The sequence below is a fragment of the Sinocyclocheilus rhinocerous genome, unplaced genomic scaffold (assembly GCF_001515625.1).
Source record: "Sinocyclocheilus rhinocerous isolate Xijiao unplaced genomic scaffold, SAMN03320098_v1.1 scaffold681, whole genome shotgun sequence".
Lineage (NCBI taxonomy): Eukaryota > Metazoa > Chordata > Actinopteri > Cypriniformes > Cyprinidae > Sinocyclocheilus > Sinocyclocheilus rhinocerous.
The window spans coordinates 1,653,828-1,668,307 of NW_015641029.1; the positions used below are offsets into that span (position 1 = coordinate 1,653,828).

The window sequence follows — 14,480 nt, forward strand, 5'->3', positions numbered from 1 at the left end:
TGACCCGCCTGACGACCTGAGGAATCAGGGCGATCGGGGGAAACATGTATAGGCGAGCACTGGGCCAGTCATGGGCCAGAGCATCTCGCTGTATCAAGAAGTATGTTGGGCAGTGTGACCGCACCAAGACGTGGTGCCCTTTTAAGGCTGGAAGGAAGGTTTTCAGGGCTAAGAAAACTGCCAACATCTCTAGGCAGTTGATATGCAGAAGTTGCTCCGGGGCTGACCAGGAGCTGAACGCCGGATTGCCCTCCAACAGGGCGCCCCAACCCGAGTTGGACGCATCCGTTGTGACTACCTTCCTTCTGGAGGTCAGGCCTAATCTCGTTCCTGTTTGGAACAGGCGAGAGGTCATCCAGGGGGCCACAGCCTTGATACAGTGGTGGTCTACCCTGACAGGAAGCTGCCCCAGGCACCAGGCGTGGGGTAGAACGTGGGCTTTGAGCCAAAACTGAAGGGGCCGCATGTGCAGCAGGCCCAGAGGAATTACAGAGCCATAAGGCCGACCAACCTCTGAAAAACTTTCAGGGGGCGTGTCGTCCCCGGTTTGAGAGACGCCGCCAATCGCTGAATAGTCAGGGATCGATTCGGCGTAATCCATGCCTGCATGCCTCCACAAAAAGACAGCTTGCTGTCTGGGCAACAGCTGTCTCTTGTGCGGGTTGATGATCAACCCGAGGCGCTCTAAGTGGCTGAGTAACAGCTCCCTGTGAGCAGCCAACTAGAAAAAAAAAACCGACTTTATTCAACAATTCGTCGTCTCCGGGTCACCCTGGTGCCATTTTGGACGTAAACAACGTATGCTGTTCTGTGTCAGCTGCGTCACACGGATACGCTGTTTTTGTTCAGATCAAATCACAACAACATAGGAAACAGATCCGGCATGACGCGGAGGAGACGAATTGTTGAATAAAGTCGTTATTATTTTGCTTTTGCGCACAAAAAGTATTCTCGTAGCTTCGTATAATTGCGGTTTAACCCCTGATGTCACATGGATTATTTTACAGATCTCCTTGCTACGTTTCTGGACTTGGGAACATTTCAGTTGTGTTGCTATTTTACCGATCTCCTTGCTACGTTTCTGGACTTGAGAACATTTCAGTTGTATTGCTGTCTATGCAGGGTCAGACAGCTCTCAGATTTCATGAAAAATATCTTAATTTGTGTTCCGAAGATGACCGAAGGTCTTACGGGTTTGAAACGACATGAGGGTGAGTAATTAATGACAGAATTTTCATTTTTGGGTGAACTATCCCTTTAATAATGTTAAATGAAAATTACAAAACCCATGATTACTTTTTTACAGTGTATAATCATTTAATTTTAAAGCACAGCCCCCAAAAATCAGACTTACTTTGAGATCATTCTGATCATAAAATCATAACAAGAAATAGTTTAATAGCTATGATACTGCTTTGAAAACAAATCTTTGTATAGCTATGACAGGAAACACTGGAGTTTAACAATGCCTTGGAAAAAAACAGTTCTTACATTTTTTTACATCTTAATCTTAAAAAAAAAAAAAAGCATGTGCATAGGATATAAAAGTCATCGAATAAGCATGTGTCCTATTCTGTGTACTAAACTTCTGAAACATTGGTGTCTTTATATGTATTTTAGAGCAGTCAATGCAATGTTTGTGTGAAAAAAATCAGATGTAACCCCCTTTGTAATCATTAACATTTTCATAAGTAACTATTTTAATTACACATTTTTTCTCAGTAACTGTAACTGTTTACAATTACATTTATTTTGTAATTAAATTATGTAATTCCGTTACATGTAACTATTTACTCCACAACACTGTTTGTTTGGTGTGAAACAAACTGATTATAATTAATTGAATTGGATGTGACTTATTGCATATTGCACAAATAAGAGGTCAGGTTACTTAGGTCTTAGTGACTAAACAGAAGGGGAGTATATGAATAATTGTAACACATTTTGGTTTTCAGTTTTTTATTCAGAAAATATCTAGGCTAAAGCTTTTAAACCAATGATGTTGGAATGGTTGCCAATATGTTACTATTTGGTTTTATGTGTTTTAAGTGGCATTTACCGTGTTGCAATGTTATTACTAGGGTATTCTGGGTGATTGCTAAATGGGACAAGACCTGGGAAGACCTGGGAAGAGCCCACCACAAAGTCTCTGATACTTTATTACCTAGATATAATCAACCATGTGAAAATTTGAGTCTGATAGCAAAGTCAAAAATCTCATCTCTTCCTAATAAGTAACATAATTTGATGTATCACTCATCTCTGTGGCAAAAACAGTATGATACAAAATAGAATACTTAAGGTTTAGACAAAGACAAAAATCAAGAAAAAATTGCATTATGACTGTGGAATACAAAAGCAGTTTAAATCTACTTCTAATGCACACTGTAACAACAGTTATGGCAAATGTGTGCTGGATATTCATGAGCTAATTACATCAGAACATGCAACTGACCCACATTTCTCTTGGCCTAGATGATACTGTTACATTAATGCAAACTGGAAAATCCCACACTTTTTGTAATGTTGCAACCAAATCAGACCAGAAAACAACACTAAAGCTTAGATAACTGGTTATTGCATGACTGGTTATTGATCAATTCGTGAATAAAAGCATAACAATATTCTGCTACTGTTTGTGAAAGTATGGTCTTACTATAGTGAGATTTCAAAGTAATTTTAAATACTCTTCAATACACTTAAATACTCAGTAATTTTATGAAATTACTTCATGAAATCTTTGATAGAAGATTCCAGCTCAATGTTTCTCAAACTGACAAAATATTTTGAAGCTTGTCATATAAAGAAAAATGTATATTCATTTTAAAAATGCCCATACAGATTTATTTTCCAATCTAAAAAAAAAAAAAAAAAAAAGACACAAAATTGGGCTTCCTCAAATATCCAGTGGAAACTCGGCTCTTCAAAAAAAAAAAAAAAATGTAACCACTGTTCTCAACTTGCATCTGAGCTTCATGTTCTTATTTTATTGACATGGATATTGCCTTCCTTTTTGAGTGTTCTTGTCATTTTGAAGAATTTTCCCAGCATTGCACAATTCATGCACAGATCTCGTGTTTAAGTTGCAACCTCCAAGCCTTAATACTAAGAATAAATGGATGCAAAGTGGTCTAAAGTTAGAAGAACTAGCCTTTAAGAATTCAAAAAAAATTTAACTTTTCTAATGATTTAGCTCTTCACCACAAACTAACCACCTGTTAAACTGAAAACATCAATTAGGTTGGCTTTATTTACTGCAAACCAGTAATTCTACATGTCACTACTGACAGAATCAATAAGCTCTTTTGGCACTGATCATCAAACTTAGTCTTACTGCCCTCCACAGGACACACAGGAAGTGTGCACAAGGCAGGAGAAGTCCTCAGTGAATTTGCAAATGTTAAAACACACACAAATAAAAAAAGTCAAAATAATCCTTACAAATATTTATATAAAAAACAGGGTTTAATTGAGGTTGAAAATTTTTTTACAAATATTTTGCATGTGACTTGCATTGTGACAAGTCATTCAGAATTAGGTCTGTATGTCACAAAATGTTTCCCGCTCTTAAACTAACAAAACAATATGATTCCTACTGAGAGCAACAAATATCAGACACATCACAATTTCTGTTTTCAGTCTCAAAGTTGCCATGTTGTGCACTATCACCGGGGAGGGAATCCACGATGTGGGCCTCCACGGCCTCTAAATCCACCTCGCTCTCCACGGAAGTTTGGGCGATTTCTCTCCCGACCCCGATCTCCTCTTCCCACAGCGGGACCACCTCGTCCTCCACGCGGTGCACCCCCACCTCTCTCTGCCATGGATTTAGGAGGTGGGGATTTGGGACGGAGTCTCTCGATTTCTTCAGTACAACCAGACAAGTAAGAGCTGGGTTCACTGAAGTGGGTGGCATAAGCTTCTGCATTAAAGTTACTATTGGTCAGCGTGGGGCCCACAGTCAGCCAACCTGAAAAAATGCATAACATTTGATCAGAGTAACCATACATGCCATTCAAAATTTTTTATTTTTTAAGAAACTAATACTTTTATTCAGCACAAATAAACTGATCAAAAGTGACAGTAAAGACATTTATTATTTTACAAAAAATTCCTATTAAAATAAATTATTTTAAACTTTTTATTCATAAAAAAATCCTGAAAAAAGCATTATAGATTCCACAAAAATATTAAGCAGCACAACTTTTTTCAACTGTGACAATAGTAAATGCCCCTTGAGCAAAAACATCAGCATATTAGAATGATTTCTGAAGCATAATGTGACACTAAAGACTGCAGTAATGGCTGCCAAAAAATCAGCTTTGCCATTACAGGAATTAACTAGACTTAAATATTTATTAAAATAGTAAACAGTTAAATTAATTTTATTATGAATTAATATTAATTCTTTATTTATTGTGAAATTAATATTTCACAAAATGACTGTTTTCAATGCATTTTAATCAAATAAATGCAGCCTTGGTAAACATAAGAGACTTCTTTCAAAAACATTTTAAAAATCTTACTGAGCACAAACTTTTTGTGCTAACAATATTGTACAACAATAGTGTATAATAATATGATATAATTATACTGCCTTTCCTGTCATACTGTATTGTCACTTTTTAACTTGTATTAAATTCTACTTTTGCACTCCGCAGAATATAGCATATGAGAACCATATAAAGGTAAGTAAATAATGATAATTTTTAGGGTGAACCATTTCTTTAGTGGAAACAAGCCAATATCTAACCTGGCCTGATAGTGCTGTCCCTGCCAAACAGGTGCAGCCGTCGACGGCCCAAGCAGAAATGTTCAATGATGTGGAAAATCTCCACTGGCTTCTCAATATTACCCATCTCTGGCTCCTCTGTAATGATCAGGTCTATATCCACATTAGCATGAATGAAATCGCCATCTGTGCTGCGTCTAACTGTGCCTTTGATACCCATTAAACAGTGTTCCTGAATGCACACACAAAAAGAGAGATGTCAGACAAAAATGGTTATTAATTAGTAGCACCATATCATTATGGCTTGCCCATTGCTCTAACCAGTTAGGACAGTGTCTCTTACCTTAGTTCTCTGGAACACTGCCTTAGGGTCCAGGGTTTTGGTCTTGCCAGGATTGTTTTTGTTGGTCTTGATCCAACAAATGTCTTCACATCGCCTGAAGCCCCATTTCCTCAGACACTGAGAGAGAAGATCGAAAGATGTTAAAATAGGTTTCCAAGACTCATACACAATGACTGTATGCAGCATTTTTGTTTATGTGTATGTCATTTACATTATCATGCGGCATTCAAATCAATGAAAATGTGCTGAATATTACTTCAAATCAAAACAGAACTCATATTAAACACTTTCTTGAGATCACAGATATATCAGATATATTTTGAAGATTAAAGGTCATAATGTTGTAATTAATGTTCAGTTTCTTGCATAGCCCAATCATTTCGCTTCATAAGACCTCAATATAATGCCAGGAGCCACAGGTATATTAATTTTGTGTTGCCTGATATGCTTTTTTGACCAAAAACGATTGTTTCAGTTAAAAATCTTCTTTCCTGTTCTACTGAAGAAAAACATCACCTAAATCTGGGATGGCCTGAGGGTAAGTAAAATAACAGCAAATTAAAATTTTTGGATGAACTACCCTCTAAGATTATGATTAGGGCACGTGATATGTACAACAAATAGTAATATGCCACATTGTGAGATTTGTACCATTCGGCCGAGATCAAGGCCTTCTCCTGAACCACACCACAGGAATACAAAAGAGCGAATACATGAGATTTCCTCTAAGTTCAACTTCATGATCTATACCAGAAACAGATACAAATGATAAAAAAATCATGTAATTTATGAAATCAACTTCAATTGTTTTCCAATGCACATTTTGAGAGACATTTGCAATAACTCACATCGTCCCAGGTCCAAAAGCGCTCGTTGGCAATGATGCCCGACTCTCTGTAATACTCCAATGGAGGCCCTATCAGAATCACATCAAACTTACACTTCAAATCTCTCAGATCAAATGTGTCTGGATCTGCCTGCAGATACCTGACACACACATAATCAAAACTGCAAAATTAATATGAAACATACAACAGACCTCAGTCACCATATTGAATTTAAAAAGATAAAAACGGGGCTGTGAGGGATTGATTTACAGACTTTACAATGGCATGCACTGCATAAAGGCCTAGACTGTGTAATTTTCACAACTCACATTTTGTTTCATCTGCCAAACAATCGGATGTTATTTAACAACAGTACAATCCATTGAACGCATGTACTTCTATCCTTGATTTCATCCCTATCAAAAATTAAATATGTCATTACTCTGACTAAGGTATATTAGACAGGTCTTAAGCATCTGCAAACATCTGTTCTATTTCTCATTGTCTGACAGCAGGTTTTCTTACATGGGTGGGGTGTTGGTGGCAGCAATAAGCTCATCTTTCAGTCGGATGAGCTCTCTTTGTTTTGGGTACTCTTCAAATCTGTCAGCCAAACCTAAAGCACAGCAAAGCACACAATTAACCCAGTCTCACAGCTGGGCATGAGAAAGGAAGAAAAGGAAAAAAATAGAAAGAGACTGGACCATTTACCGCCATCTCGGATAAAGTTCTGAGGTCTATGACCTGTGTCCACAAAGTGTTGGCAGTAATCATTGTGAGGATTTAAACTCTGAGTGCCCTGTGAAACAAAAGGTGATATTATCTTGAAAACAGCTTGTAATAACTTCATATGTGTTATTTAAAAAAAAAAATCTAAATAATGTAAGATTTTACATGCAATTGCTATGTAAATCATATAACTGTGTTTAATTCTACCTTTAGGAAAGTGCTGGAGTCTTTGTACACCTCTTCATATGGTCCGCTCTCCTCCTGCTGCTGGGGCTCAACATCTTCCTGTAACACCATACAGCAGATCCAAGATCAGTTATCTACAGCCTTGACCTGATCTAATCTAAACAGAAATCAGAATTACAGCTGATCAGTGCTCACTCACTCTCTGCTCCTCCACATCCTCCTCTGAGTCTTCACCATCAATGAGACACCTTCTTTTAGCACCAGGAACTGATGTGTCAAATGATGCCCTGCGGTAAACATAAGACACACCAGTATAACGGAGTCCATCATTATGGTCACTGTTATGACTAACGTTAAATATCGAAAGTAACAGCATTACATTTAACCTATGCTTAGTGCAAAGGTTGCCCTATCATAACATTTAAAGTCTCAATTCTACATTCATATTCTACTTACTTATCTTATTTTCTATCTTACAAGCATGTTTTCTACCTGCACGTCTCTCTGGTCTCTTCGATCTCTTTTTGTTCATCTTTACTATTGAGAACAGCACCGATGCTGTCGGGACTCTCTGCGCCGAGCTGCACAAACAAAACATTAGCTTCGTAAAGCAATCGCATTACTCAAAGCTCGCTAGTATTATTTTGGCAATGCTCGCTAACAAACACTGGCTTTATGCAGGAAGCTGAAAAGTTCTTCACCTGTTGTGCAAGAAGCTGCCGCCTGAGCTTCTGTCTTTCACGTATTTCTTGCAACCGGCTGTTCATGTCGATAATATTTTACAGGGAAATAGTTTCTTATACAAATATTTGGTGAAAACAATATTGCGGCAATAATTCATTGAAAACCTCAACGTGAGGTGCCGTCGCGCAGATTTGACATCATCATGCTGCTAGATGCATGCTATGACGTCGGTAAACGGGTGCTAATACTTTCTCACTTCTTTGTTATAATGTAAATAAAGAGTTATTAAATGTTTCTCCTTCATAATATTGTTATTATGCTGAGGAAATATTTAATCTTAAATGTGGGGTTTTCAAATCCCTATTTTTCTTCTTTAGCCTATTTAAATTTGCGAATGTTTTTAAAGCATTTATGTTGTGCAGCCTCTGCAGTGCAGAGGCTTCCATCACACGGTTGTTTCAAATGCTATTTTTGGGGCGTTTGTATTGTTCTGATTCTGAAAACTCGTGTTTAAAAAAAAATAGTATTTTATGCTCACCAAGGCTGCATTTATAGGCTATTACAAATACAGTAAAACAGTAGCATAATATCGTGAAATATTATAATTTAAAACAACTGTTTTCTATTTTAATATATTTTAAAATGTTATTTAGGCTATGATAGCAGTTGAATTTTCTTCATCCATTAGGCTACTCCAGTCTTCAGTGTCATATGGTCCTTCAGAAATCATTCTATATGCTGATTTGGTGTAACATTTCTTATTACTATCATCAAAGTTTAAACCAGTTGTGATGCTTGATAGTTTTTAATAAAAAATAGCCTAATAGTTAAATTTCTTTTACTATCACTTTTGATCAATTTGATGCATCCTTGCTTAATAAAAGTATTCATTCCTTTAAAAAATCTTACTGCCCCCAAGCTTTTGAACGGAAGAGTGTAATTTTTTTAATTGCAAATTGTACACAACAAGACAGGGAATCAACATAATAATTAGTATACTCACAACAATAACAGCAACAATGAGAGGAAAACACAACAAGGAACAGGAATCAATAGAAGTACAAAAAGACATCAAATAAAAATACATTAAAATAATAAATAGGCTATTTTGAGACAGAGAGACAAAGAGTTTCAGACTTTCTATTTAGTATTTTTATTTTTATTTTTTTAAAGTAGGCTACTCAAAGCTCTGAAACATGTTCAAAAACTCACAAAGAAACAGGCCTATATTAAAGGACGGCTTACATTTTTTTTCCATTTGCATGTATGAATATGATATTTACCCAAAAATAAAACAAAGTTGACAACATCCAGAAAAAAAAAGAGAATTTAAATCACACTTAAAGAAGAAGATGTCTTGCAAAACAAATGGAGGAATTGTTTCCATTTTTACTGATAACCAGCTATGAATATCAAACCAGAATTTAGAAGTAACCTCACAGTAAGAAGAAGTGTGTAATTTTTATTTAGAAAAAATGAAATACAGAAAGACATGTGAAGCGGTTTTACCGACACAAGAGGGCAGACATGAACCTTGTTTCGGCTGTTGGTCATTGCGGTCATCCCTGAATCCGTGATCAGAAGATTTCACACTATAGAGCCCCGGAGAGACCAAAACCGACTTATTTCTTACTGAAATAATGCCAGCACTGTGCACTCTCATTCAAGTGCAGATTCTGAGAGGTTCGGCGCGTTAGATCATGGAACACCCCACAGAAGCTTATATGTAGTGCCGTGACTATTTTGGAAGTATTTTTAACAATTTATTTGCAATATTTTGGTTATTCTGCACCTTGACAACTTTGACTTAAGACATCATATACAAATTTTTGACCTTCTTTTGCAAAACTTCAAATCTCTGGTGACTCAATCATCAATATGCATGAGTCATTAAGCCCCGGGCTTCTTAGCTTTCTCTTTTATTGATCCGCGGCTGAGCTGCTCCGATAACAGCCAAAGACAAGTATGAGACAACTCAAGGACCATGTCTCCACATAGAGGAACTGGAGAGGAACTGTTATTGTTATTTAGGTTATGGTGACAGTGACAGACAGGTTGATCGTGATGGATGTGAGATGTCGATTTCTCTTCACCGTCTGCTCGCTGCTCATCGCGTTCAGTGACGGGTCTCCGTTCACCGACTGCATTCAGAGCAAAGGGAAAGCGGGGTTTTACGAGGGATCCATAGACTCAACCGAATCAGGCGTGAAATGCATGAACTGGAGAGATGTGCCGGGTGTTATAGAGCGGTATCCGGGAAAAGGGCTCGGGGATCACAGTTTCTGCCGGAATCCGGACGGAAGAATTCGACCCTGGTGTTTCTTCCCAAACAGCCGAGGACGCATAGACTGGGGGTACTGCGACTGCAAGCAAGGTAACTGTTACCAAGTATCTAATTTGCAAAATCAGCCGTTTATATGAACTTATGTGAGGGAAGCATGTTTTATTTTCTTAAACAAAAGAGTTACCTCCACGCGCCTAGTTTGTTCAAGATTTTTAAGATTAGTTTAATGTTTGTTCTTAAATATTCTGCTAAATTTATGATTCAGGATTAAACCTAGGCAGGTCAAAAATAGTGCAGGGCACGCAAGCAAGCTTACATATGAACTTAATAGGCTATAAATGCATCCACGCGTGGGAAAGGTAGCCTATATGTGCGCCCCAGGTAGCCTAAACTGAGAACAAAGCGGCCACTCTCATCCGGTGCAAGAGGTCGTGTTATCATATGCTTAAAGACAATCTCCAACAGCAGTTTTTGTAATTTGATATAATTGGCTCTTTAGAAGTTATTAATTGTGCACAAGCGCTCTCTCAACAGGCTCGCTCGCTCTCGCGCTTGGTTATTTCTGGTGCGCGAGATAAAGAGTTAATGCGCTGATGAGGAAGCCAGTACGATGTAATTTGACAGTCACACAGTATTTGAAATTATAACCTTTGTGACAACGTGAGAGAATAAATAGTTTTGAGACGTATGTATTTTACGGGAGACAGAGGCAATGTTTCACACCTTTTACCGCAACGAATAAGGTAGGCTAAGTTTGTTTTAAAAGTCAATTTCTGTATAGAAATCTAGGCTACAAAAAAGCTAACATGTCCACTGGTTTTCCCAAGAAAAAATGTTCATGGAACACATGCTGACCTTTGTGACTACATGCCCCAATGTGGGATAATGTGACATATAGCCCCAGTCTCTCCTGTGTCACCAGAAACAATTAAACAATTATGGTTTTGTGGTACATAGGCAAAAGCTGTGGTTAGTAGGTACAGTAGGTTAGTAGGTACATTTTAAGGATAGGAATGTGCATCCTCATGGTCTCTGATTTATCATGAAATTTTCATCAAACTCTTTTCTTATAATATCCCTAGAAAATTTGAATACAGACACAAATAGTCTGATGATGTAACCAACAGGGTCTAATATTGGCCATGAAAAGAAAACTTGGAGAAGAGGCCTAAAACTGTGGGCTGAGTTCCTCCATAATCTTTCTGTATTTATTATTTTTGACATTTGTTTACAACCTTTCCAATTATATTAGTTAAAAAACTCTTTGCATGTGGACATTCAATGTTTTAATGTGTATTAAATGGGAACCGGATGAGTTTATTTAAATATTTTAGTATGTTATTAGTTTATATTTCCAGCACATCAGCCGACTATCAATTTCCAAACATTCTGTGAATATTTTGAAGCGCTGAAATGTTTGAAGAACATGTGCTGCCATCATGTGTGTACTGTGTGTGATTTATAACTGCTCTGAATGCAGCAGCTGGGCTGCACATACTGTAAACACTTAATGCATGAAAAGTGCTTTCACACACAGACATCTGTTCCAGTAGCAAGTGGATATATATTAATACTGTTGTGGCCAAAGTTTGAAAAAAATCTCAAAGTCTTTAATGCAAGTTTACATTATTCTATTTTATGTGTCTAATTTTATGTAGTATTTTGGGTAACTCTTAGGTTAATACAACTTACTTGACATATGTTACATTAAAAGTATAAATTATTGCACTGTTTTGCCCAAGTTTATTGTAATTTGATAAGAGTCTATATGAGAACTGAAATAGCTCTTTTAGCCACAACTGCAAATTAATATACTGTAAATCTGTGAATATTATGTCCAGTTAGAATGGAAAGATGTATTTTAATAGCAAAGTAATGACTTTTCTCATCTCTGCTCACTGGCTTTATAATAGACCTGATTGTACTGCTTGTACTCAATAGCTTACATTGTTTCCATGACATACATTATAGCTGGCAGTAATTTGCATTAGCACACACACACAAACACACACATTTATTATAGAACTGACGAGAACTCATGTGGAGGTTAAAGCATTCCTCTGTCATCACATAAAGCAAGTCATGGATTTATGTTTTCTTGCTGCGTAACTGTGGGAATATTTGTAATGTTCACATTTATCAAAATTACGGAGACCAGCGGAACCAAATGTTTGCAGAACATTACATTTCACCTGTCTGAGCAGGGTCAACAATACTCTCAAGTTTAACTTGCTAACTTGGTGTGCGTTTGCAGGTTCTTTGCGACTGCAGGGAGGCAGATCCAAGCTGGATGGAACAGTAGAAGTGTATCTGAATGGTGTGTGGGGAACCATCTGCAGTAACGGCTGGGATGACCGAGATGCCGCTGTGGTGTGTCGACAGCTGGGACAGGGGTAATACACATACACACATATACATACAGTATGTATAACATACCGTCATAGCACTTGTACTATTTCTGTAGTTATGTATACTGTGTGCAATATCTTGATGACTTACTACATTTGCCAAATATTTGCAGTATACCACAGAGCACACGTGTAGAATGTCTCATAATGCAATGCTTTGGACTTGACCTTCCAATTCCGAGTATTATCACCCACAGTGCAGGGCTTGATGCTTACCTTTTGCCTAAGGAGGAGCATATGTGCACCTAAGTTGAAAAAAATGTTTTTACTTAATAAAGGGATACAAAGATTTGATTTATTAGAATACAAAAACTACACCAGGTTTTTAAACATTTTAGTTTAAATTGTACTTAATAATTATGTAATTATTTAAAGGCCTACTGTATATGCACAACACAGGACTTTTAAATTATAAACAAGACCAAAATACGCTGTGACTCTTATTTTGAAATGTATATGCTTTGCTATTTCCGACTGCTGATTCAAAAAGACGAGGGAGGTAAAATATCATGCACTCTTAAAACCATCTACAACATATTGCAATATAAACATCATAAAGTAAACACTGGTCAAAATTCATCAACAGTAGATCACAAGCAATCTATTTGCAAAAATGTGCGGCATTCATTGATTATGAATCCGCAAGCCTGTAGAACACGCAATGCAGTAGAGTTGCTACTTTGAAACATGCAGCTCTTGTATTTATTTTTTTAGGCTTAATAACCACATTCCTGTTTTTCTATCCCCAAAGTTAAGACATCTTAAAATATGAATTCATATTTTTTAAATCATTATTTAAGAATTTTTATGATCTTAAATTTCATAAAACTGAGGATAAAGGTTCTTTTTTGTTTGCACACATGCTTCTAAATACATTTTACAGAACGCACACATTTCTTTTTAGTCGCAAATGATCGTCAATAGAGTCAATTTAAACATCTCCTTCTTGACTTAGGAATAGTTCAACTAAAAATTTAAAATCCACCATAATTTACTCTCTCTAATGCCATTCCAAATTATTTTACTTAAAAAAAGCAATTTAATACAAATATCAAAAATTTAAAATTCTAAAGTACCATCTTTGAGATACTAACAGGATGCCAGTTTCTGATTGAAACATGCAGTGTGCTGAGTTCATATGACAACAATGTCTTATATACTGGTGTTACTAGTATAATGCATATGGTTTCACATTAAAAATAGTAGGCAGTATACAGAGTAAGAACAAAGTAAGAGGGTTAGTTTATTTTTTCCCAACACCTAAATACAAACTGGACAGTCAGTGCACTGCTGAAATATACAGCATTCATTATGGCTGTCCTCTGTATGTCTGTCCTCTGTGAACTGTACAGTAGTAAGGGATGTGCAGAGAGACATTTAAAATACATTACTTGTGTTGTATTCAGTTTTTGAAGCTCATTGTTGTCACTACTGGGATAATTACTGTGTTCTGATGACCATATGCTGCCCGTTTGTTTATTACCTAACCACAAAACAACCTTTGTAAGGTTGTGCATGGAATCCTTTGGTATTTGACCCCAATGAGCCAAAGGTCAAAGGTCAGTTTTTCACCTTTAAAATACGGCATATGCTTAGTGAGTTGTCCAGCAGTAAATGTGTGTGCGGGTGTTTTAAAAGATTGCTGATTTCTCCGGAGAGTTCTAATCTTTGTCACGAACACACCCATGTGGTTGGTGTCTATTACGCTCACACGCATGCCTATCTGAGAGCGTTCGTCTGAGATCATTACTGAGCGTGCTCAGAGAGAGGTGACCGCAGGGTCTCGTAGATCACATGACACAACAGTGACAGTTATAAGTCTGACAAAAAGTATTTTACCATTAAAACACAAATGGACACATACACATGTGTGGACCTGTCATCATTTGACCTGGGGAGCTTAGAACCCATTTGTAATTTATGAATAATTCATTGGGTCTCTCAACTTTGATAGATGAATAGACATGAATTATTTAAAGGCTAGGGAGACAGATAGACTTCACAGACTTTGATTTATGTCTTCTGTCTGTCTGTCTACCTCAGGGGTTCTCAAGCTTTTTTGGTCTGCACTCCACCCATGTAGCAGAAGCCGTACACATTAAGATCTCATAGGCAGCAAATTATGTTCTTAGGAATAAAAACACATTTCATTGTTTTGTCAGTTTCATTATCATTGATTTATTACTCATTTTTCATCCCCAACATCATTTTAGGACATCATAGTAATTATCTTGTTTGTATACTGGCAATATACAGTATATATATATATATGTATATATATATATAT

General features: G+C 36.9%; 2 protein-coding genes across 2 annotated transcripts in view; one reads left to right on the forward strand and one right to left on the reverse strand.

Annotated features, from left to right (window-relative positions):
• Positions 1-3,469: 3,469 nt before the first annotated feature.
• On the reverse strand, positions 3,470-7,619 carry LOC107754186 (N6-adenosine-methyltransferase subunit METTL14). Its single transcript, XM_016570547.1, has 11 exons — positions 7,519-7,619; positions 7,310-7,398; positions 7,017-7,104; positions 6,839-6,916; positions 6,614-6,701; positions 6,428-6,518; positions 5,924-6,062; positions 5,727-5,819; positions 5,076-5,192; positions 4,754-4,964; positions 3,470-3,970 (listed from the first exon to the last, which is right to left on the reverse strand). Exons 1-11 carry the CDS (start codon positions 7,582-7,584, stop codon positions 3,666-3,668), a joined length of 1,365 nt encoding a protein of 454 aa, XP_016426033.1. The 5' UTR covers positions 7,585-7,619; the 3' UTR covers positions 3,470-3,665.
• A 1,942-nt stretch (positions 7,620-9,561) lies between these two features.
• LOC107754187 (neurotrypsin-like) overlaps positions 9,562-14,480 on the forward strand; it is a 34,823-nt gene continuing 29,904 nt past the window's right edge. Inside the window, 2 exon segments of the mRNA XM_016570548.1 lie at positions 9,562-9,875; positions 12,040-12,178. Coding sequence (XP_016426034.1) covers positions 9,566-9,875; positions 12,040-12,178 — 449 coding nt within the window. The 5' untranslated portion in view covers positions 9,562-9,565.